General features: G+C 43.1%; 1 protein-coding gene across 1 annotated transcript in view; it reads right to left on the reverse strand.

Annotated features, from left to right (window-relative positions):
• nomo (nodal modulator) overlaps window positions 1-25,441 on the reverse strand; it is an 89,422-nt gene extending 63,981 nt beyond the window's left edge. The window contains exons 1-12 of the mRNA XM_060840423.1: window positions 25,282-25,441; window positions 22,061-22,150; window positions 21,044-21,089; window positions 16,671-16,771; window positions 15,616-15,719; window positions 15,452-15,524; window positions 13,363-13,515; window positions 12,230-12,367; window positions 7,579-7,668; window positions 5,990-6,095; window positions 558-708; window positions 251-428 (exon numbers count right to left, since the gene is read on the reverse strand). Coding sequence (XP_060696406.1) covers window positions 251-428; window positions 558-708; window positions 5,990-6,095; window positions 7,579-7,668; window positions 12,230-12,367; window positions 13,363-13,515; window positions 15,452-15,524; window positions 15,616-15,719; window positions 16,671-16,771; window positions 21,044-21,089; window positions 22,061-22,150; window positions 25,282-25,440 — 1,389 coding nt within the window. The 5' untranslated portion in view covers window position 25,441. The remainder of the gene's footprint in view (window positions 1-250; window positions 429-557; window positions 709-5,989; window positions 6,096-7,578; window positions 7,669-12,229; window positions 12,368-13,362; window positions 13,516-15,451; window positions 15,525-15,615; window positions 15,720-16,670; window positions 16,772-21,043; window positions 21,090-22,060; window positions 22,151-25,281) is intronic.

A 25,441-nucleotide genomic window follows, 5' to 3' on the forward strand; every position in this document is an offset into this window, starting at 1 on the left:
ATAATTGTGGCTTTTTAACATTCTCATATACTCCAATGGACATGATTTTCCTTGTAGAAAGGACTGGTTAAGATTCTAAACAACAATAGACCTACAAATGAAAAGAACAACATTTTGACAATAAATAAACAGGGTTCCTAAATTTACAAAGCAAAAATAAAGCTCCCAAAATCAAGCTGCCCCTTTTCATTGAAATACATAAATAATTTCAGATAATAACTGAATAGGTTAAATAATATATTAATTTCACCTGAATGATATAGGTCCCTGCTTTTGCTTGGAAACAGAACAATCCATGGGAATCCGTTTCTGTTATAACTGGTGAAGCTTTATCCTTACTTTGAGCGACCATTGCTAATTTATATTTGATGATTGGTTTTAATCCTTCAGGGAACCGCTTGACAGCTACTTGCCCACAGACACTAAAGCTGTCGAGCAATGGAGAAACAATACAATGTTTGTTGCAACTAGTTTTGAGAGAAATACTACAGTGATGGAAAAGCCAGTTCAATATTTATGCATATAATGAATCTTCCAACAGCTCTGTTGTCTCCTACCTTGTAGCTATGATATCTGCCAATTGAGGAGTATTTGGGGCAATTTTCACAGTTACTGGCTCAAAGAAGATGTGCTCCTTCTGTGTATTAATGGTGTATGTGCCGGCTGTCATGTTTTCAAGTCTGAATGAGCCGTCAGCCTTTGTGGTTACTGTACAATAAAGAAGAAAATGGATAAACGTGTAAGCAATGCAGGGCCTGGAAGAAACAGTCTTTGTAATTTGATTGTAATTTTCTTCTGGAAATGTCTCTCTGTCAGCTTTATTTCACTGATTATCACACCACAGCAGAAAATCACTCATTTTAAACGGGCTGATATAGAAAATCTAAAGCAGAAATCGCCACACCAGCAATTTAAACATGAACAGGCATCAACCTCAACATGATGTACAGGCACGTCACTGCAGTTGCAGCAAAATATGTGGGATAATTTAATTTGGTGTTTGAGTGTAATCTGGAGCCCAGCTTATTCTCTATCATTTTATGCAACTGACTAGTGTTGCTTACAAAAACCCTGTGGACAGCACACACATGACATCACTCTTTAACTCACACTTGATGAATCACAGAACAACTAACAGGAACAGACCGACAGCTTCCTGAGATATAACATCAATAGTGCTGCCCCCCAACTAATTAACCAGCAATGTGCAGACAATTTGCTGACATTATTCCATGCAAAAACACCTTCAGAATTAACAATTTCAATTTTTATTCATATTATATTTTTTTAATACCTCTACAGGTAAAGGGAAATATCACTAAGTTTATCTCAAACTAAAATGTCATAAGAGGAGTACTATTTGAAGATTGAGAGATAAAGGATTCTTCCACATTTGTCCTTTGCCCATGTGACTGCAATATTTTACATCTTAAACTTATTTTGACCAAAAAAATGAATCATCTCTTGTGGATTGAAACAATATTGGTATTTAAATGTCAAAGCCAGATTGCTGAAGTTCAGAACCATCATCCTCACAAAGGAAAGCAATTGTCTGTGTGTGAGTACCGATTACAAACATAACCTTACTGAAGTTCTAACAATATTGGGTGGCATAATGGATTAAAATTACTCTTTATAGAAATTGGGAGATTGAATTCAACCAGCATATAGAACAAAAGGGGAACATTTTAATCCATTCAGAGCACACATCAATCCCAAGGTCTCAGCCAGAAGAGAATTCATTCAGTTTGAGTAGTTTTAACGTGAAACAAACAGGCATGCTCACTCACTGAGAGGCCATATTGTACGATCAAATAGAAATAACAGAGTGATGGAATTAACAATGTTTTCTAACATTCATACTTCAGACACTTATAGAAAGTAGAAACATTTAAATTTGATGGCATAACCCATGCTTCCTGAGAAATCTGTTACTGTACTACCTTTTCTGGATTAATGGTTAATTGAAGGATATTCTTGCCCTAGAGGGAGTGTAACAAAGGTACACAAAACTGATCCCTGGGAAGGTGGTATTGTCCTTTGAGGAGTAATTAAGGAGATTATATTCTCTAGAGTTTAGAAGAATGAGAAGTGATCTCACTGAGACTTACAAAGATCATCAGAAAAGGAGAAGGAATTGTATCCCACTGTTTTTGGGCATGTTTCTACAACCAGGGCACAGTCTCAAAATAAAGGGCCGGTCGCTTCAGACTGGAAGTGGAGAAATTGCTTCACTCAGTGGGTGGGGAATCTTTGGAAGTCCCTACTCCAGAGGGCAGTGGAAGCTCCCTCATTGAGAAAACTTGAAACAGAGATCAATACGTTTCTTAGTTGAATTAAAAATATTAAGAGATATAGGGACCATGCAGGGAAAATGTCATCGAGGCAGAAGATCAGCTATGATCGAGCTAAATTTTGGAGCGCAGGTTCATAGTTCCATGAATTTTGTATGCTTTCCTTTATTGGTCAGTGCATTGAGAATAGGAGTTGGAAGGTCACGTTGTGGCTACACAGAACATTGGTTAGGCCACTTTTGGAATACTGCGAGCAATTCTGTTCTCCACGCTATAGGGACGTCATGTAACTTGAAAAGGTTCAGAAAGGATTTACAAGGATGTTGCCAGGGTTTGAACTATAGAGAAAGGCTAAATAGATTGCAGCAATTTTCCCTGGAGCATTGGAGGCTGAGGTGTGACCTTATAGAAGTTTATAAAAACATGAGGGGCTTGAATAGGGTAAATAGATATGGTCCAGAACTAGAGGGCATAGGTTTAAGGTGAGAGAGGAATGATTTAAAAGAGACCTAAGGGACAACTTCTTCATGCAGAGGGTGATGCGTGTATGAAACTTCCTCTAGCAGCTCATCTTAAATGCATATCACTGTCTGGGTGAAAAGGTTGCCCCTTAGGTCTCTTTTATATCTTTCCCCTCTCACCCTAAAACTATGCCCTCTAGTTCTGGACTCTCCCACTCCAGGGAAAAGACCTTGTCTATTTATCCTATCCGTGCCTCTCAATTTTGTAAACCTTTATAAGGTCACTCCTCAGCCTCCGACGCTCCAGGGAAAACCATCCCAGCCTCTTCAGCCTCTCCCTATAATTCAAATCCTCCAACACTGGCAATATCCTTGTAAATCTTTTCTGAACTATTTTAAGTTTCACAACATCCTTCCGATAGGAAGGAGACCAGAATTGAACACAATATTCCAAAAGTGGCCTAATTAATGTCCTGTACAGCTGTAACATGACTTCCCAACTCCTATACTCAATACTCTGACCAATAAAGAAAAGTATACCAAGCACCTTCTTCACTATCCTATCTACCTGCGACATCGCAATGAAACTGCACTCCAAGGTCTCTTTGTTCAGCAACACTCCCCAGGACCTTATAATTAATTGTGTAAGTCCTGGTCTGCTTTGCTTTTCCAAAATACAGCTCTTCGCACTTATCTAAATGAAATTCCATCTGCCACTCCTCAGCCCATTGGACCATCTGATCAAGATCCCAATGGATTCTGACATTACCTTCTTCGCTGTCCACTGCACCTCCAATTTTGGTATTAACTGCAAACTTACTAACTATACCTCTTATGTTCACACCCAAATCATTTATATAAATGACGAAAAGCAGCAGACCCAGTACCAATCCTTGTGGCCCACCACTAGTTACAGGCTTCCAGTCTGAAAAGGTGTGACAATGCTGTGCCTTTAAGAGGTGTGTTTTGCCCTGGTTTCCTTTACAGAGAGATTGGTGGACTGATGCTGAAAGTCGATAAAAAGGTAAACCTTGTGAAGCCTTGGGCGTTTTTCTTTTTAGTTGGAACAATAGAAGCAGCCTGAATGGGTGTGGTCAAGCCCCCAACCACAGAACCAGGGAGTTCAGGTTTAGCTTTTATCAGTTCCTGTTGGGGTCTTGAAGAACTGAAAGCTATTTATTCCTTTCTCAATTACAGACAAAAGCTGGGGGTTCTCTTTCTGGGCTGCTGGATTCCTTGTGAGACAATCCTGTTTTCTGAATTTGCCTTTTGTCAAAGGTGTGTTTGTGGGATGTTACTTTATTGGAGCAGTTACTGTTTCATAGTAATCTAATTTCGATCAGATTTTCCAATAGAATTAAGTTATTCCACATTCTTCTTCCTTTTGTTGTATTTTAATTCTAGTGTTTGAATAAATTAGGTTTTGCTTAACATTAAGCAGTTTGACCGATCAAATTGCATCTGAAGCAAGCACCTGATACTTACGGTTAAAATAAGAAAACGTTAAGAGAGTTTAGGCTATCATCTTAATACATTTTAAGGGGGTCTGGCCTGGTCCATAACATAGGTCAGGAATGAGACATTTCAGAGGGGATAGAAAATACCCTTTTCAGGTACATGTTATGATTAGATTAGATTCCCTACAATGTGGAAGCAGGCCCTTCAGCCCAACTAGTCTACACCGACCCTCCATAGAGTAACCCACCCAGACCCATTCCCTTATATTTACCCCTGACTAATGCACCTAACTCTATGGGCAACTTGGCATAGTCAGTACACCTAACCTGCACATCTTTGGACTGTGGGAGGAAACTGGAGCACCCGGAGGAAACCCAAGCAGACACGGGGAGAATGTACAAACACCACACAGACATTCGCCCGAGGCTGGAACCAAACCCGGGCCCCTAGCGCTGTGAGGCAGCAGTGCTAACCATTGAACCACCATGCCACCCCAACTGTTACACTGCAACTAGTTCACGTGGACATCATGACAGTCCATATTGTTGGGTCTCAGATAATTAGAGATACACAGCTGGAGATTCACTTTGGACCCTGTGGAAGTCCCAATGCACTGACTCCATGGGAAATGCTTAGGTAGTCTAAACTTGGAAAGTATAACTCACTTACTCCCCAGGAACCACTGCAAACGTCTGACTCCAGGTAGGAGATAGAGTTTTCAGATAGTTCAGATGGACTCATGTGAATAGTCATATTGACTGAAAAACCCAGTCTAACCCGATACTTCAACCACTCAAACTCCCACCTCTGCTCCCCTATCAGTAGCCTATCCACTCGCACACACTCCAACCACCCCACTTAATTGCCCTGACCCTAAATACCTACCGCGCCTGAATATCTCCACAACCCCTGACTAATCTTCTCAAACGCCACCCAAGTCCCAACTTCCATCTTCTCAGCCAACCGATTACACGCCCCTCACCTAAATGACTAGGCACAATCCATCTGCTGACTCTTCCACCCCAGCCCACCTCGCCCACCCTCCCCCTCCCCCCCCGCCTCGTCCACCCTCCCCCTCGCCCCCCCAGCCCACCTCGTCCACCCTCCCCCTCGCCCCCCCAGCCCGCCTCGTCCACCCTCCCCCTCCAACCCCAGCCCGCCTCGTCCACCCTCCCCCTCACCCCCCCGCCCGCCTCGTCCACCCTCCCCCTCACCCCCCGCCCGCCTCGTCCACCCTCCCCCTCCAACCCCAGCCCGCCTCTTCCACCCTCCCCCTCCAACCCCAGCCCGCCTCTTCCACCCTCCCCCTCCAACCCCAGCCCGCCTCTTCCACCCTCCCCCTCCAACCCCAGCCCGCCTCTTCCACCCTCCCCCTCCAACCCCCCGCCCTCCCCCTCCCCCCCCCGCCCCCACCCTCGCCCTCCCCCCTCCCCCACCCCCAGCCCGCCTCGTCCACCCTCCCCCTCACCCCCCCGCCCGCCCCCTCCCCCTCCCCCTCCAACCCCAGCCCGCCTCGTCCACCCTCCCCCTCCCCCCCCCACCCCCAGCCCACCTCGTCCACCCTCCCCCTCACCCCCCCACCCGCCTCATCCACCCTCCCCCTCCAACCCCAGCTCGCCTCGTCCACCCTCCCCCTCCCCCCTTCCCCACCCCGCCTCGTCCACCCTCCCCCTCACCCGCCTCATCCACCCTCCCCCTCCAACCACAGCCCGCCTCGTCCACCCTCCCCCTCCAACCACAGCCCGCCTCGTCCACCCTCCCCCTCCTTTCACATACCTTTGATTTGGTTGCTGAGGATAACAGTAGCATGATGAACTCCTCGTCCATTTGGCCCATCCAAAACTCGGCCAGTAACAGAGAATCCCATCACTCGAAAGACAGGCTGCAACAGATGACTTTGATAAGGAAACGTATACAAACAAAAGAAAACTATACAATGTTTTAAAGATAAACTCTGTTTCATAAACTGACTTTATATTTACAGAGTAAATGTTGTATACAGCAATTAATGAAAATCTTTATTTCAGCCAATCAATTCAGAACTGAATAGATTTGAAATGTTAACTCTGTTGCTCTCTCGCTCTCTCTCCACAGATGCTGCCAGACCTGCTGAGTTTCTTTGACACTTTTTTAATTTCAGATTTACACCATCCGCATTATTTTGCTTTTACCCACAAGATCATGTTAGGAGACAGATAAATGAAGTTCAGGTACAAATCAACTAGCATCTGCCAAAATTGTCTCACAGGTTAATCTTATTCTTATTAGGGTCTTAGGATGTGTAAGGTCTCTGTGAAATCTTATATGATGCCATAATGTACAAAGTTAATGTGTTACTACCCAATGCAAATAGCTGGTTTCAAACATACAGCTTGACAGTTACTAAATTTGCCAATTCCACTGAAACGGAACTCAAAAATTAGGGAAGTCATTCCAATTAATTTTTTTCCCTTCATCGGGCAGCATAGCGGCTCAGTGGTTAGCACTGCTGCCTCACAGCACCAGGGACCCCAGGTTCGATTCCAGCCTCAGGTATCCGTGCAAACTTCACACAGACGTTCGCCCTGTGTTTGTGAGGCTTTCCTCCAGGTGCCCAGTTTCCTCCCACAGTCCAAAGTTGCACAGGTTAGGTAGATTGGCAGTGCTAAATTGCCCATAATGTCCAGGGATGTGCAGGCTAGATGGGTTAGCCATGGGAAATGCAGGGTTACATGGATAGGGCAGGAGGGTCGGTTTGGACTCAATGGGCTGAACGGATTGCTTCCACACTGTAGGGATTCTATGATTCATACAATTTCGACTGCCAGTATGCTACTCCAACTGAGATAACAGACAGGCAAGCCAAGAAATTATGCTCAGAAATTTCTGCCAAGAACACAGTGCTAGAAACATTTACCAACATAAAAGCCTTCCTAATTTCACTTCCCTTTCTACAGAAGTGTTTAATTTTCTTGTTATCTCTTGCAGACTATAGGTACACTGTTAACAGTTCAGCATGCTTAGTCTAGCTGTTTAACAGTATCTCAGTTTGATGGATACACTATGCATACGTAGGACACAGTTATCATTTAACAGTAAATCACAGACCTTTGTCCTGCACTTACTGAGAAGCTGTACATTCTGAACTGCAGAATTCTATCAACTGCACTGCCTTTAGTTAATTACTCATTAGAATTTATCAGCAAACAGTTTCCATCTTTGCATGGTCCCACATTAAGATCAGCATGACATATCCTGTACGTGACCTTGCAACACACTAATGAATGGTTACCCAGCAGCCAAGGAACACAAGGTAATCTGCTAATTTATAACCTTCTTAGTCATTCAAACAAACTGGATTCATGATAATTTTTACAGACGTGTACCTCAATCCTTAAACTGTTATGTGCCACAGAGAAATCGAGTCTTGATGGGGCCACATCGAATGTGATTCTTTCACCTCTGTAGAATGGTACCTAGAATTTAAGGAATTAATAATATCACAAACATAAAGAATCCAAACACACTTCCTGGGCTTTCAAATTTGACAAACCAAAAGCCACATGTCCATCAGAACAAATACTTGAAAAATAAAAAGTGCAGTATTTTCACCAAACTTTACAGGCTAACTTTAATAAACTATCTAGTACTGATGTCTACCTCAAATAACTTAGAAAATTTAAGCTGCATTTATTTCACTAATTTAAAAGAATACAGCAAAGAAACAAGGAACAAAACTAACTCGACATAAACCATCTGGAATAGACGAGCTGGTAACACTATCTTCAAAAAAACCAACAGTAAACCATTCGTTATGCAGCAAAGGTTAACACACATGCAATGCTGAAACAGATTTAGATGCAGGTTTTAAAGTCTTTTCCACAAATACTGTTGCATTAAATAATACAAGGATGTCTTGGTAAAAGCACTGTCAAGAGGAAATCCTAGGTGAAGCAGCTATCCACTTTTCAGGCATCATTGCAGGAAGGGAGCAATATATTTCCAAGTGAGGATGGTTTGGGCCCTGGAGGGGAACTTGCAGGTGGTGGCGTTCCTATGTATCTGCTACCCTTTTCCTTCGAGATGGAAGTGGTTGTAGGTTCAGAAGGTACTCTCTAAGGAGCCTTGGTGAACTTTTGCAGTGCATCTTGTAGATGGTATACACTGTTGAATACTGTATGTCAGTGGGGAGGGCGTGAGTGTTGAAGGTGGTAGACAGACTGCAGTTCACTAGGCTGCTTTGCCTGGTGGGTGTTGAACCTCTTCAGTAATGTCAGAGCTGAATTCATCCAGGTAAGTGGAGGTTATTCATCACACTCCGGTCTTGTGCCTTGAAATTGGTGGACAGCAATTAGAAAGACAAGAAATGAACTTCCCACTGCAGAATCCCCGAAATCTGACCTGCTCTCGTAGCAACATTATTAAATGTCTAGTCCAGTTCAGTTTCTGATCAATGTCAACCTCTAGGATATTGACAGTGGAGGATAAAGCAATGGTAATGATTAAAGAACACACAACCAGGCACTCCTCCTAATGCAGACATTCACTCTTAAACAGCATGACAGAATACCACTTAGGTGATATTCTGGGGATTTTTCACATTTCTTCAGTAACTGCTCACAGACTTTAATCTTGTCACTTCCAGTTTGACAGCAGCAACAGAAATGCAGAGAGCTCAAACTAATGAATGATCAACTCCAAGAAAGATTTAAAAATTTCACTAAATTGCTTGGGAGCTCCTGTGGAATTTACCCTTCCATCACACTTCTTCAACACCAGCTCTGCAACCTTTCAATGACATTATTCCCCTTTTCTCTCAACTTCCAACCTTTTCATTTCTCTCCACACCTAGCTCTGTGACTCGGTTTAATTACCTGTCTTTTCCCCATCCTTGCATGGCCTGGAAAGTGCCTTCAGTTGGATTTCTCCATTACAACAATTTAGGAGATTTACTTCTATTAAAAAATGAATAGAAGTTGTAAATAGAGGAGAAGGGGCAGCTGATTTCGGCCAATAGTCAGCTGCAGATTACTTCAGTAAAGGTGAAAATGTGAGGTAATGAACTTTGGTGGAAAGAATGAAGGAGCTGAGTATTATTTAAATTGAAAAGGACTGCCTTGTACATGAATCACAAAAAGCTAGCATCTAAGCATTACATATATTAGGAAAGACAAATGGACTCGGCTTTTATTTCAAAGGGAATAAAGTATAAATATCGGAAAGTCTTTCTTAAACTATACAAGGCATTAGTCAGACCACATGTAGAATACATGTGAAGAGTTTTGAGTCCCTTATCTACATACTGGCATTGGGTCCCTTATCTACATACTGGCATTGGAATTAGTCCACATAAGGTTCACTCAGGAGATCAGAAGTATGGAAGGATTTGTTTTTGAGGAGAGGTTGAGTAGGTTTGGCTTGTCATCATCAAAGTTTAAAAGAAGAAAAGGTGATCTCATCGAAACCTATCAGATTCTTAGCAGATTGACAGGGTAGATGGGGAAATACACGTTCCCCTTGTGGGATAGTGTAGGATCAGAAGATCAAAACAAGGGGTCACTCATTTAAGACAGAGATGAAGAGGAGTCTCTTCTCTCAGAGGTTAGTGAACCTATGGACTTCTTTGTCATAAAAGGCTGTAGAGGCTCTGTAATTAAATCTACCCAAAACTGAGATTGACAGATTTTTAATCACTAAAGAAAACAAGAGTTATGCAGAAAAGGCAGGAAAGTGGAGTTGAGGATGATCAGATCAGCTATGATCTCACTGAATGACAGGCAGCCTCAATGGGCTGAATATCCTCCTTCTGCTACTATATCTAATGGAGTATATCTGCTATTATATCTAATGGAGTATATCTGCTATTATATCTAATGGAGTATATCTGCTATTATATCTAAGGGGAGTGCACGGCAAAACCACAGAAAGTGGCTAAAAAACTGCACGGGGCCAAGCAGTGCTAGGCCAGTCAGCAGCGGCGGTAGGAGAGCACCAAAAAAAATTTAAATGCTAAATAATTAACTTGCATCAACAAAATTAAAATTGTCCTGAGTGGGATTTCTGAAGGTAAACACAAGCCTGCAGGGCCACCTGGTGTCCAGAGTTTGGAACTGCAGACAGATAAGGATTTTCTTGTAAAATGGCTGTTTGCTACCATCAAGGATCACGCTCTCACGAGAAACTTGTACACACACTAGTGAATGAGATTTGTTGAAGTGTTTCAATTTTCACACGTGCAGTTTTAGTGAAGATCAGGAACCGGGCAGGCTGGGGACGAGAGTAAGAGATCAGGAATTAGGGAGGAGAGACAGGTTGGAAACTGGGAGATTAGTAGACATTAGTGCCCAGAGGTGGAGGACTGGGAACCAAGGTATGAGAAGATGGTCTTCAACTAAACATCCAGAAGACAAACATGCTCTGCTAGCCTGCTCCCTCCACACTGCACTGCCCTGCCCCTCAAGGTCCAGGTTAAGTTACTAGACCACATGAATCAATTCTCAGATCTCAGGTGCCTCCTAAAAAACGAGGGCAGACACTGACAATGGAATTCAACATCGCCTCCAGTACGCCAGCACAGCCTTTGACCCTCTGAGTGATTGATGCCAAAACCGTCAAAACAGGCTCCAAGCTCATGGACTGCAGAACAGCAGTGATGGCATCCCTTCTCAACCTGTTGGAGATGGGGAGCATGTACAGCAGATACCTCAAATCCTGAGAAATATCTCATAAATAACACCTCCACAAAATCCTACAAATCCATTGAAAGGAATAGCACTCTAATATCAGACTAGTATCTCCAGTATTGAAGCACAGGTCATGATTAATCTTGCAGGCCATATATTCTGTATTCCTGACATAAGACAAGATGCCTACTCTACAGGTTCATCACGGACAATGGTTATCAGACTTACAGAGGAAACACTTCAACAGCATCCTCGAATCCTCCAAGTTAAATTGTAATATCCCAACCAATTTGTAGGGATCACTTGTCAAAGACTGTCCAAACTGAAGACACACTTGCAAAGATACCAACCATCCAAATTATCTCCAAAAGGCCCAGGGAGAGGCAATGTTATATAAGCTGACTAGAGTTTATTGCCCATCCCTAATTACCCAGAGGACAGTTAAGTCAGCTACATTGCTGAGAGTCTGGAGTCACATGTAGGCCAGACCAGGTAAGGTCCTTCCCTAAAGGACACACGTGAACCAAATGGGTTTTTTCTAATTATCAGCAGAGGTGGGCAAGATTTGAGCAGCTTACTATTCTTTCATATTTTATTGAATTCAAATTTCACCATCTGCCTGCGGCTCCGGATTATTATTCCAGTGAAAGGTTCATTTCACCACAGCCTTCCCATGAGATGAGGCAGGATGATACCTACACAAGTGAAAAGCAGCTAACTTTAACCACAATTATTACAGACTATAAAACTAGAGAACAACTTCTGTAAAGTCCAGCAGACCCAGGGTCCAGCTCCATTTATGACATCAGTATCGTTTCCTCTAGTCTATGTCGTCAGGTTAATGTTTCATTTTTACAATCTCCCACTCCATTTCTTGCACAGAAACGCACAGCTTTTCAAAATGTATTCTTTTGTGGGACATAGGTGTTGTTAGTTAGATCAGCATTTGTTACTCATCCTTTGAACAGTGTCTTGCCCTTTACAGGACAGTGAAGAGACAACCTGTCTGACCTGCTTTTTCCAGCACCACAGACTGACTTTTCCAGCATCTACAGTGCTCACTACCTCCTAACCACATTGAAGACACATGCAGACCAGACCAGGTAACAATGGCAGATTTCCTTCCAGAAGGGACAATTAACTGTGGTTTCCTAGTCAGAATTCCAAGTTAATTCATTGAATTTACCATCTGCCAGGGTGGGATATGAACCCATGACCTCAGGACATTAGCATGAATTACTATCCAGTGATGATATCATGATACCACTGTCTCTTCCTCCTTGCCTCTTGTGTAAACCCAGAAGTGACACCTCAAACCTTTCTGATGCAGCCTGGATTAAAGTCACTTACTCACCACTGTATATTCTCCACTGGGGAGGGATGGGAAAATGAACGATCCATCTTCTCCTGAAACAACGCTGCACAGAAAAGACGAGGCTTCCTCTGCTGTTTGAAATCCTTCAACTGGAGAAAAATTACAGCCAAAGGTATCCTAGCAGAAAAAGTCACAGCATTAATTGTCAGATAGATTTCTTCACTAAATGAAAAATAATGCCAATTTAGCTTCCAAAGGGACTAACTAAACTTGCGACCATCCCATGGTACCCCTGCACTTTTAGCTGTCTCAGACATTTCATAGAGAATAATTACATACAACAAACTTCTATTAACAGGAACTTTTGGGACCAGAGTCAATAAATGTTAAGCTGGAAAAGCGCAGCAGGTCAGACAGCATCCGAAGAGCAGCAAGGGCAATGTTTCTGTCTGAAACCGTCATCCCGTCCTGATGAGGGGTTTCGGTCCAAAACGCTGACTTTCCTGCTCCTTGGATGCTGTCTGACCTGCTGTGCTTTACCAGCTTCACATCTATTGACTGAATTCTAGCATTCGTAGTCTTTACTGGCTCCAAACCTTTGGGTCTTGCAGTGTGCTGGTTGACCATATATTTCACATAATCAATGTACAAACTCACACTGAGTAATAGAACGTCATGCAGTCAGTATACACACCACTGTTAGACTTTATTTACAGCATGAATCACTTAAATAATCATGCAAACTTCACCTTAAACAAAACTTACCAGCAGAGAGCCTTCTCACTCACACCCTCAACTGACTACTCGGACATTGCGGTATTTGAGGAGGAATTGACTCAAAATTGAATCAACCGTTGATATTTTGTGTGGCCATTCGACTGAACAACAAATATATTTGCATTGGGGTAAATCAAATAACTATAAGAATTGGACAGAATAGTACAGCAAACTTTGCGGTATTTGAGGGATATAATAGTTGCCGATTTATCAAATGTGCTAGTTCATAAGGAGCTGATTAAAACAAAACTTGCTGTGCACACATTTTTAAAAGGATAAACTAAAGCCTTTAAAGAACTGAACCCAAATTGCAAACAATTCAGAAACTTTATGTAAAATCCCTACATTTCTGCTAATTCAGCTATCTATACAAAGGTCGGGTCATTCATACTCACTTGCTTGGTGACTGACGACGAAAATAGTAGGAACACTACACCTTTCATTGGCTCTCCATCACTACGCACAGAACCCAAAACCTCATACCCAGCAACGATAAGCGAATCAAGTGTATTTGCATTAGAATTCAGCACCTGTACTGAGGTAGATGCCTAAAGAACAATAGAAGAAATAATATTTTACAATTCAAACCTCGAAAGGGTGCAGAAAGGATTAACTAGGACACTGCCAGGACTGGAGGGTTTGGGCTGAAAGGAGAGGATGAGTAGACAGGCGCGATTTTCCCTGGAGCTTCAAAGGCTGAGGGATGACCTTATAGAGGTTTGTAAAATCATGAGCAGCATGGATAGGGGAATAACCAAGGTCTTTTCCAAGGGGAAGCTAAAACTAGAGGATGCAGGTTTAGGGTGAGAGGGGAATGAAGGGATCCGAGAGGCAACTTTTTCACACAGAGGGTGGTACATGTATGGAATGAGCTGCCAGAGGAAGTGGTGGAGGCTGGTACAATTACAACATTTAAAATACATCTGGATGGGTCTATAAATAGGAAGGGTTTGGAGGGATAGGGGCCGGGTGCTGGCAGGTGGGACTAGATTAATTTAGGCTATGAGGTCTGCTTCGGCAAGTTGGACCAAAGGATCTGTTTGCGTGCTGGCAGCTCTACAAATCTACCATCTACTACAGCGAAACAACTTCAGGCTTCATATGATAACTCCAATGAATAAGTTCAATTCACTGATATTGGGCCCCACCCCACCCCCCACCCTCAAACAAGGCACATGAAACACCAATAATCATGATATACTGTGGACAAAACAGGTAGGAGCATGGTAAAGGTCCCCTTTCAGACCCCTCATGGGGCTGATCCCCCTTTCAGACCCCACATGGGGCTGATCCCCCTTTCAGACCCCACATGGGGCTGATCCCCCTTTCAGACCCCACATGGGGCTGATCCCCCTTTCAGATCCCACATGGGGCTGATCCCCCTTTCAGACCCCACATGGGGCTGATCCCCCTTTCAGACCCCACATGGGGCAGATCCCCCTTTCAGATCCCACATGGGGCTGATCCCCCTTTCAGACCCCTCATGGGGCTGATCCCCCTTTCAGACCCCTCATGGGGCTGATCCCTCTTTCAGATCCCACATGGGGCTGATCCCCCTTTCAGACCCCACATGGGGCTGACCTTTTAATCTCTTTGCCATATTCCTGCTTTCTCCCCATTACCCTCAATGCCTTTAAAATCTAAAAATGCATCTATTGTGTTTTGGAATATATTCAATAACTTGCCCTCCATAGCTTCCTGTGGTAGGGAACTCCAAATGTTCATGACCCACCGAGTGAAGAAACAGTTCATCATCTCAATCATAAATCCTCTACCTGAGACTGCAACGGTGTCCCCTGGTTCTAGATTCTCCGACCAGGGAAAACATCCTCCCTGCATCCAGCCTTGTAGGAATTTTATACAATACAATCAGATACTCTCCCATCCTCCTAAACTCCAGGGAATACAGTCACAGTCAAACCAACCATGCCTCTCGAAGGACAGTGCTGCTATCAGCATCATCAGCCTCGGGCACCTCCACCACATTCCCTCTACAGCAGGTATATTAGGTTGGGAGACCAAAACTCTATGCAACAATCGAATTGATAGGCTCAGACAGGATGTAAAGGACATGTGTATACCTCCAATGGTTTACACCCACATTAATTTCAGCCAGAAGTTCAAATTTCTGATTTATTACTAAACATTATCTTCCAAATGCAATCAGGGTATTTTCTAGCTTGCACTGGAAGTGTGTGTACACACTGAAGCTAATAGACAATAGCATCACTGATGTGTGACAATATTTGTTAATGAATGACATGGTATGGTTACACTTCATTGATAGTTAATTGACAGGTCATTAGGGTCCTGTATGGCTGCTACACAACTACAGCCACAGGATCTGAGCCCAGAATGGATAGATGATGCATATTTACGTGAGACCACATTAAAGTGTCCACTGAAACACCAAGACTATTCACCTTCAAAATTAGCCACATCAGCAACTACAAGCTATTAACCAATCATCATAAGCAAACCTACTTTCTGTAGAGTCCAGGTGGGGTGGGATGCAAAGATTTCATAGTCACCAGGCAGCACCTTTGTAAATACATATCTACCAAAGAAACACAAGGGTGATTTCTTTCAGTGAGAAAGTGAACTCCTCCTCTTCACGACAGTGAAGTCGCTGATATGAAAGTACATACTTTCCTCCAGTTTGAGTCAATGAAGTCTGGTCAACATCTGTTCCAACTTTCTTTAAGGTAACATGAACCCCAGCAGGCCCTGAGGTGTGACCTTTGCTTAAAACCTGAGAAAATAAAAATAAAACAAAATCACAATATTTCAAAATCATGAAAAATGTACTTTGCTTATACATTCATTTACAGGATGTGGGGTGTTGCTGGCTGCCACAGCATTTATTGGCCATCTAAACTCACTATGGGGCCGGCGAGCTGCTTTCTTGAACCCTGACAGTCCATGTGCAGACTTTTTTGCATCAGTTATAAAGTTTGGATAGCCAAAATCCCGTTGGGAACAGAATTCCAGGATTTTGACCCAGCGACACAGTCGGAAGGGCAATATATTTCTAAGTCAGGATGGTGAGTAGCTTCGAGAGGAGCTAGAGGGGGTGGTGCTCCCATGTACCCACTGCCCTTGCCTTCCAGGTGGTCAAGTCATGGGTTTGGAAGGATCTATCCGAAGACCCCTGGTGAGTTGTTTCAGTGCATTCTGTAGATGGAACACACTGCTGCCTGATGTGGGGAGAGAATGTTGGTGATGGTGCATGGGATGGGAATCAAGCAAGTTGTTTTAACCTGGATGGTGTCAAGCTTTCTGAGTGTTGTTGGTGCTGACCCCATACAGACAAGTGGGGAGCATTCCATCACACTCCTGCCTTGTCAATGGTGGACTGGCTTTCAAGGGTCAGGAATTGAGTTATTTACTGCACAACTCCCAGTCTCTGACCTACCACTGTACTTTATCTACTGGCAATTTTACAATATGATATGTAAATAATTAATGACAGATGCTTAGTTTTAATAGCAACATGGCAACTTGAAGATGGAACTCCTGTTAATGGGTTGCTTTGTAAGTAAGCTTTCTGTAATGGGTCTGAAATGTTATTGGCTTACTCCAGCAAACATATTAAATCAATCATTTCCAATGAGGCACTGAACTAGTTCTACAGTAGATGTAACTGTCTAGAAAAAATTCTATGGCTATACGCTTCTCAAGCAGTCCGAAGATTCACTCCTACCTTTCCAGAGACAGAAAATCCGGTGAAGACAAAATTGATATCCTCTCCTTTGGTGCAAATGTCATTAATACCATCAATGTGAAGATCCACATTTGTAGGTTCTGTTTTTAAAATGAAACAATTGTTCTTTTAAAAAAGAGTGAATATTTATAATCTGCTAGCAGATTCCTCACGGCACTGCTCCAGTTCAGGTGAAATAGCATTTCCACAGATAGAAGTACGACACAATAATAGGTGTAACGCAATGTTCTACAGCTAAAATGAAGACATTTCCTTTCATGCTGAAAAGGGCTGATCACTGCCGAGTAAAATATAGTTTCAGATCAATGTATAATATCGAGTGAGGGTACTCCTATTTTAAAAGCACCGTAAGTTTTTATCTTCAAGTCAGATTCACACAATATACCAATTACTTTATTATTTTTAAAAAAGACATTTTTGCATCAGTTATAAAGTTTGGAGATCCAGCATTTGACCGGCATACTTCAAAATTACCTACATTTATTACTTGGGTTCTAAACCACACATAATCCAGAGAGTTTAAAAGATATAAGCCAGCATCCACATTTCTATTACAGGATCATAGATTGGTTACAGCACGGGGCCATTTGGCACATCATGTCCACACTGACTCTCCAAATGAGAAACTAATCTAGTGTCACTCCTGTCTTTTCCATGTAATCTTGCATATTCCTCCTCTTCAGATAATGATCCTATTCCCTCTAGAGAAAGAAATAATTGACGTTTCAAGTCTGATGTAACTCAGGGAGGAAGTCATACCAGACTCAAAACATTAAATGGGTTCCTCACTCCACAGATGCTGCCGGACCTGCTTAGTTTCTGCAGCGTTCTGTTTATTTAAGATTTCTGCAGGATTTTGCCTTCATCCCTCTGGAATGCCTTGACTGAACCTGTGTCCACCACACTCTTGGAGAGTTCATTCCAGACGCACGCGCTGCATTAAAAACAGTTTCTCAATTATCCTTTGTTCCTTTCTCAAGCATTTTAGATTAGATTAGATTACTTACAGTGTGGAAACAGGCCCTTCGGCCCAACAAGTCCACACCGACCCGCCGAAGCACAACCCACCCATACCCCTACATTTACCCCTTACCTAACACTACGGGCAATTTAGCATGGCCAATTCACCTGACCCGCACATCTTTGGACTGTGGGAGGAAACCGGAGCACCCGGAGGAAACCCACGCAGACACGGGGAGAACGTGCAAACTCCACACAGTCAGTCACCCGAGTCGGGAATTGAACCTGGGTCTCAGGCGCTGTGAGGCAGCAGTGCTAACCACTGTGCCACCATGCCGCCCATCTTCCTTCCTCATCTCCCTCCAAACACAGAGCTGCGGGAATCATTTAAAATAATTCACAGGTCAAAAGTGGTTCAAATTATAAAAGCCAATCCCTTACCAAACTGGTTACTACAGCTGGAATAGCTGCAGTGTTAACACATGGTCCTATTTCGGGGATGCAGCATTCTGATACACTGAACACAGCAGAGAGCTGCCAGTACTCCATGACGATGCCAACCAAAATTAAAGCAAATGTTTTCAAAAGAATCCTTAGAAGAATATAAAGGCAGTAGGAGTATACTTAAGAGGGAAATCAGGAGGGCAACACAGGGACATGAGATAGCTTTGGGAAATAGAATTAAGGAGAATCCAAAGGGTTTTTACAAATATATTAAGGACAAAAGGGTAACTAAGGAGAGAATAGGGCCCTTCAAAGATCAGCAAGGCGGCCTTTGTGAGGAGCTGCAGAAAATGGGGGAGATACTAAATGAATATGTTGCATCAGTATTTACTGTGGAAAAGGATATGGAAGATATAGACTGTAGGGAGGTAGATAGTGACACCTTGCAAAATGTCCATATTACAGAAAAGGAAGTGCTGGATGTCTTGAACCGCATAAAGGTGGATAAATCCCCAGGACCTGATCAGGTGCACCCTAGAACTCTGTGGGAAGCTAGAGAAGTGATTGCTAGGCCTCTTGCTGAGATATTTGTATCAATAGTCACAGGTGAAGTGCCAGAAGACTGGAGGTTGGCTAATGTGGTGCCACTGTTTAAGGGTGGTAAGGACACGCCAGGGAACTACAGACCAGTGAGCCTGACGTCGGTGGTGGGCAAGTTGTTGGAGGGAATCCTGAGGGACAGGATGTACATGTATTTGGAAAAGCAAGGACTGATTAGAGATAATCAACACGGCTTTGTGCATGGGAAATCATGTCTCACAAACTTGATTGAGTGTTTTTGAAGAAGTAACAAAGAGGATTGAAGAGGGCAGAGGTGTAGATGTAATCTATATGGACTTCAATAAGGCGTTCGACAAGGTTCCCCATGGGAGACTGATTAGCAAGCTTGGGTCTCAAGGAATACTGGGAGAACTAGCCACTTGGATACAGAACTGGCTCAAAGGTAGAAGACAGAGGGTGGTGGTGGAGGGTTGTTTTTCAGACTGGAGGCCTGTGACCAGTGGAGTACCACAAGGATCGGTGCTGGGTCCTCTACTTTTTGTCATTTACAAAAATGATTTGGATGCGAGCATAAGAGGTACCGTTAGAAAGTTTGCAGATGACACCAAAATTGGAGGTGTAGTGGGCAGCGAAGAGGGTTACCTCAGATTACAACAGGATCTGGACCAGATGGGCCAATGGGCTGAGAAGTGGCAGATGGAGTTTAATTCAGATAAATGCGAGGTGCTGCATTTTGGGAAAGCAAATCTTAGCAGGACTTATACACTTAATGGTAAGGTCCTGGGGGGTGTTGCTGAACAAAGAGACGTGGAGTGCAGGTTCACAGCTCCTTGAAAGTGGAGTCACAGGTAGATAGGATAGTGAAGAAGGCATTTGGTATGCTTTCTTTTATTGGTCAGAGTACTGAATATAGGAGTTGGGAGCTCATGTTGTGACTGTACAGGACACTGGTTAGGCAACTTTGGAATATTGCGTGCAATTCTGGTCTCCTGCATATTGGAAAGATGTTGTGAAACTTGAAATAGTTCAGAAAAGATTACAAGGATGTTGCCAGGATTGGAGGATTTGAGCTACAGGTAGAGGCTGAACAGGCTGGTGCTGTTTTCCCTCGAGCATCGGAGGCTGAGGTGTGACCTTATAGGAGGTTTATAAAATTATGAGGGGCGTGGATAGGGTAAATAGACAAAGTCTTTTCCCTGTGGTGGGGAAGTACAGAACTAGAGGGCATAGGTTTAGGGTGAGGGGGAAAGATATAAAAGAGACCTAAGGGGCAACTTTTTCACACAGAGGGCGGTACGTGTATAGAATGAGCTGCCAGAGGAAGTGGTGGAGTCTCGTACAATTGCAACATTTAAGAAGCATTTGGATGGGTCAATGAATAGGAAGGTTTTGGAGGGATATGGACCGGGTGCTGGAAGGTGGTACTAGATTGGGTTGGAATATCTGGGCGACATGTAACATTCTGTGGATTAACTGATCAATAAGATTTCTCTCCTTTCAAAGAAGATTTTTTTGTAACTCCGTTACTGCTTTGGATCTGCACTGGACAAAGTGGCATTCTGTCTGGAGACTGTCAGAGCATGTTAGTATGGGTACACAATCCTTTATCCAAAATCCAAAAAGCTCCGAAATCTGACATTTTTCATGGCGTGTGGAGTGTCATTTTGGTGTGTGCACAGGTGACCCAACTCCACACCCACTCGAACCACGTCACTCAGATGTGACATGGAGGCATGATCCTGCACTGGCAGGCAGTAACTGTCTCAGCACTCATACTATTCACAGATGCGTCTGCTGTTAGATAATTGTTTTAGTTCATTGTGAAAATATCATGTATTCTGAAATCTGAAAAATTCCAAATTCCGAGTAGCAACTGGCTCAAAGGATTTCAGATAAAGAATTGTGTACCTGTACATTAGCTGCCCTGGGCGTGGTTCAACATATAGATGGGTCCCACATGTATTTGAATTTCCTATTATATCCCTGGAAACTAAAAAAAACTGCAAATTTTGCCATTTAAAGTATAAACACAATTGCAACAATTTTGCATCTACACAAGGGATAGTGATTGGCAGGATTTCAAAAACAAGATCCATCCACAAGTTTGTAATTTATCTGTAATCAGCTGTTCTTTTAATAACAAATAAGCCATTGTACGATTGTAACTATAAAGAATTTAGGTCGCAATTGAGCTGGTAATCGTGGAAAAACAATTATAGATCTATTATTCTGAAATGGTGTGTCCCTAACATTTCAGTATCATCACTAATGCACCATGGTAATTCATTTAAAAGTCATTTCACCTAAGGTAGTAACAATAAGTCAACAGTGTAGATATTTCAAAAAGACGCATTCACTTGTGTCAGGCTGAATAATGAGGTACTCACCAAAGCTCCAGCCAAGAGGTGGCTCAATCTTTAAAATGAAATCTCCCTAAAGAGCAAAGAAAGACACAGTCTGACTGCACACAAATTATAATAGACCTGATGGATGTGGGTACATTTATCAAAACATTGACTGCTCACCAATGGAATTATGAATCTGCAGATGTCTTTAACACTGATTTTAGTACAATGTTCTAAATCAGTGTGTTTTTTGAAATTTAAACAATTAATTCTACAGAATTTGATTTCCAGTTAAACTCTGATCTGTTTAGGGTCATAGAGAAGTACAGCACAGAAACAGAGCCTTCAGTCCAACTCATCCATGCCAAACAGATATCCTAAATTAATCTAGTCACCATTTGCCAGCATTTGGCTCATATCCCTCTAAAACTGTTCTAGTCATATACCCATCCAGATACCTTTCAAATGTTGTTGTACCAGCCTCCACCACTTCCGCTGGCAACTCATTCCATTGACTCATCACCCTCACTGTGAAAAAGTTGCCCCTTAGTTCCCTTTTACATCTTTCCTCCCTCACCTTAAACTTATGCACTCTAGTTTTGGATTCCCCTACCCTGGGGAAAAACCTTTGGCTATTCACCCTACCCAGGCCCCTAATGATTTCATAAACCTCTACAAAGGTCACGGCTCAGCTCCAGGGTATTAATACAATAAGTCAGGAGAAGTAAGTAAGTGAGGACTCCTGCTGAAGAGCTTATGCTCAAAACATCGACTCTCCTGCTCTTAAAGTGCTGCCTGACCGGCTGTGATTTTCCAGCACCACACTGGTTTTGACACTGAATACAATAAGTCACTATAGTTTCACAAATTAAGTCAGCTTCCATTGTTCAAATGACTGTAGGTGGCTTGTCTCAAAAGTGGGATGTCATTAAAAAGGTTTGGATCATACGAAGAGTTTTAAATCTAAGAACTAGCTTTGTCCCACACTAACAAGTCATTGCAAGTATAGATTAATTTTACGAATATAAAATGTACAAAGCCGCTTTTAATATAAGTTACCTTATCATACAGTGGAATCATGAAATAACCATTGTTGGGTGCACAGTCAGTCTGGTATTTCAGTGTGCCTTGCTTTGTGTACAATTTAATCTGTAAAGCAAACAGAGATTTACTTTAATGCTGCAGAGGATTTAAACTGTTGATCTTAAATGTCAGTTCAGAAAATAGTATTTAGAGTCATAGAGGTGCACAGCACGGAAACAGACCCTTCGGTCCACTTGTCCATGCTGACCAGATATCCCAACCCAATATAGTCCTACATGCCAACACTTGATCCATATGCCTCCAAACCCTTCCTATTCATAATCCCATTCAGATGCCTGTTAAATATTGTCATTGTATCAGCCTCCACCATTTCCTCTGGCAGCTCATTCCATACACGTACCATCCTCTGCGTGAAAACATTGTCCCTTACATCTCTTTTATATCTTTCCCCTCTCACCCTAAACCTATGCCCTCCAGTTCTGGACTCCCTGATCCCAGGGAAAAGACTTTGCCTATTTACCCTATCCATGCCCCTCATAATTTTGTAAACCTCTATAAGGTCACCCCTCAGCCTCCGATGCTCCAGGGAAAACAGCCCCAGCCTATTCAGCCTCTCCCTATAGCTCAAATCCTCCAACCCTGGCAACATCCTTGAAAGGGTTTAGAAACGATTTACAAGTCTCACAACATCTTTCTGATAGGAAGGAGACCAGAATCGCACGCAATATTCCAACAGTGGCCTAACCAATGTCCTGCACAGCTGCAAAGAGTTGACCTCCCAACTCCTGTACTCAATAGGGTCTAGATTAGAGTGGTGCCGGAAAAGCACAGCAGTTCAGGCAGCATCTGAGGAGCAGTAAAATCGACTTTCGGGCAAAAGCCTGTATTCCTGATGAAGGGCTTTTGCACGAAACGTCGATTTTACTGCTCCTCAGATGCTGCCTGAACTGCTTTGCTTTTCCAGCACCACTCTAATCTAGACTCTGGTTTCCAGCATCTGCAGTCCTTGTTTTTACCTCCTGTACTCAATACTCTGACCAATAAAGAAAAGCATACCAAACGCCTTCTTCACTATCCTACTACCTGCGACTCCACTTTCAAGGAGCTATGGACCTGCACTCCAAGGTCTTTGTTCAGTAACACTCCCTAGGACCTTACCATTAAGTGTATAAGTCCTGCTCAGATTTGCTTTCCCAAAATGCAGCATCTTGCATTTATCTGAATTAAACTCCATCTGCCACTTCTCAGCCCCTTGGCCCATCTGGTCCAGATCCTGTTGTAATCTGAGGTAACCCTCTTCACTGTCCACTACACCTCCAATTTCGGTGTCATCTGCAAACTTACTAATTCTACCACTTATGCTCACATCCAAATCATTTATATAAATGATGAAAAGTAGAGGGCCCAGCACTGATCCTTGTGGCACTCCACTGGGCACAGGCCTCCAACCTGAAAAACAACCCTCCACCACCACCACCCTCTTTCTTTGCTTGATCATTTACTCCCTCAATGTGAATTTATTCCCTTGCCTCTTCTCAACCTTTCCCCAATGACAGAGTAGCCCTATGGTCTGGGAGGACTATGGTGATTTTAACATTAGAACTCAATTATTTAAAGTCCAGGATGTCGTGCTCTTTATTAGTCTCTGTCCCACTGCCTTCAATGAGTTATACACATTTACTTTTTTCCTTTGGCTGAGTTGCCATCAAATTTATATCCATATTCAGCCAACATTGATGACGGAACCCAACATGACAAGGACTCATGAAGACCGATCTCCATTTCCTAACTTATCAAGATTTTCATTCCCAGGGCTATAGACAGTTTACTCCAGTGTGGGATTTTTCTTCGGAAGAAAAATCGGTTAACATATGAGGACTCTGAGTCTGTTCTCAATTAAGTTTAGAAGGATGGGAGAGATCTAATTGAACCTTACAAAATACTGAATGGCCTGGACAGAATTGATATTGGGAAGATGTTTTCATTGGTAGGACAGGCTAGAACCCAAGGGCACAGCCTTAGAGTAAAGGGAAGACCTTTTAGAACAGAGATAAGAAGAAACGTCTTCAGTCAGAAAGTGCTGAATCTATGGAATTCATTACCACAGAAGACTGTGGTCATTGAATATATTTAACACTGAGATAGATCAGTTCTTGAGTATCAAGGAGATCAAGGTTTCATGGCGTCACAGAGACATACAGCATGGAAATAGACCCCTTGGTCCAACTCGTCCATGTCGACCAGATATCCTAACCCAAGCGAGTCCCAATTGCCAGCACCCGGCCCATATCCCTCCAATTCATATACCCATTCAGATGTCTTTTAAATGTTGTTAATTGTATCAGCCTCCACCACTTCCTCTGGCAGCTCAGTGCACACATGCACCATCCTCTGAGTGAAAAAGTTGCCTCTTAGGTCTCTTTTATATCTTTCCCCTCTCACCCTAAACCTATGCCCTCATATTCTGGACTCCCCCACCCCAGGGAAAAGTCTTTGTCCATTTATCCTATCAGTTCTGTATCCAAATAGCAAGTTCTCCCTGTATTCCATGAGATTTAACCTTGGTAATCAGTCTCCCATGGGGAGCCTTGTGGGGAGAAAGTGGGAGAATGGGGTTGAGAAACTTATCAGCCATGATAGATTGGAGGAGCAGACTCAGTGGGCTAAATGGCCTAATTTCTGCTCCTATGTCTGTGTGGGTTTCCTCCGGTGTCCTCCCACAGTCCAAAGGTGTAGGTCAGGGTGAATTGGCCACACTAAATTGTCCATAGTGTTAGGGGCATTAGTCAGAGCGGAATAGGTCTGGGTGGGTTGCTCTTTGGAGGGTCAGTGTGGACTAGTTGGGCCGAAGGGCCTGTTTCCACACTGTAGGGAATCTAATCTACTCCCAAAATTAATCACTGCGAGGTTCTATACAAATGCACAGTATCTCTCCAGACTGAATGAATCACTTTGCTGGTGCTACATGAATGCAGGGCTCGCTCCCTATTCTGAATTACTCTGACATCCCCAGGTGCTATATCAATGCACTTGGTACCACAAGTGAATAAATTAAAACACTCCAAGGTGGTATATTAACGCAAACTTTGGAGTTTTATCCCACTAATTAATCGAAATCTCTAGGCGCTATGTCAATGTAATGTTTGTCTGAGCACCAACTAAATGAGTCACCCACATGACTAGGCGCCACAAGAATGCAGTCAGGCTTTTGATGAACGTCCCGTGCCCGGACTCACCTCAATCAACGAGTAATTAATCTCCACGTCGGATTTCACGAAGCCGCCGCAACCAACCACGATATCGTCGGCGCGGGCGGCCAGGCCCAGGCCGAGGCCGAGGCCGAATCCAGTCAAAGCGAAGACAGTGAGCACAGGACACAGGCTCAGGCCCGCCATC

The sequence above is a fragment of the Hemiscyllium ocellatum genome, chromosome 20, assembly GCF_020745735.1.
Source record: "Hemiscyllium ocellatum isolate sHemOce1 chromosome 20, sHemOce1.pat.X.cur, whole genome shotgun sequence".
NCBI lineage: Eukaryota > Metazoa > Chordata > Chondrichthyes > Orectolobiformes > Hemiscylliidae > Hemiscyllium > Hemiscyllium ocellatum.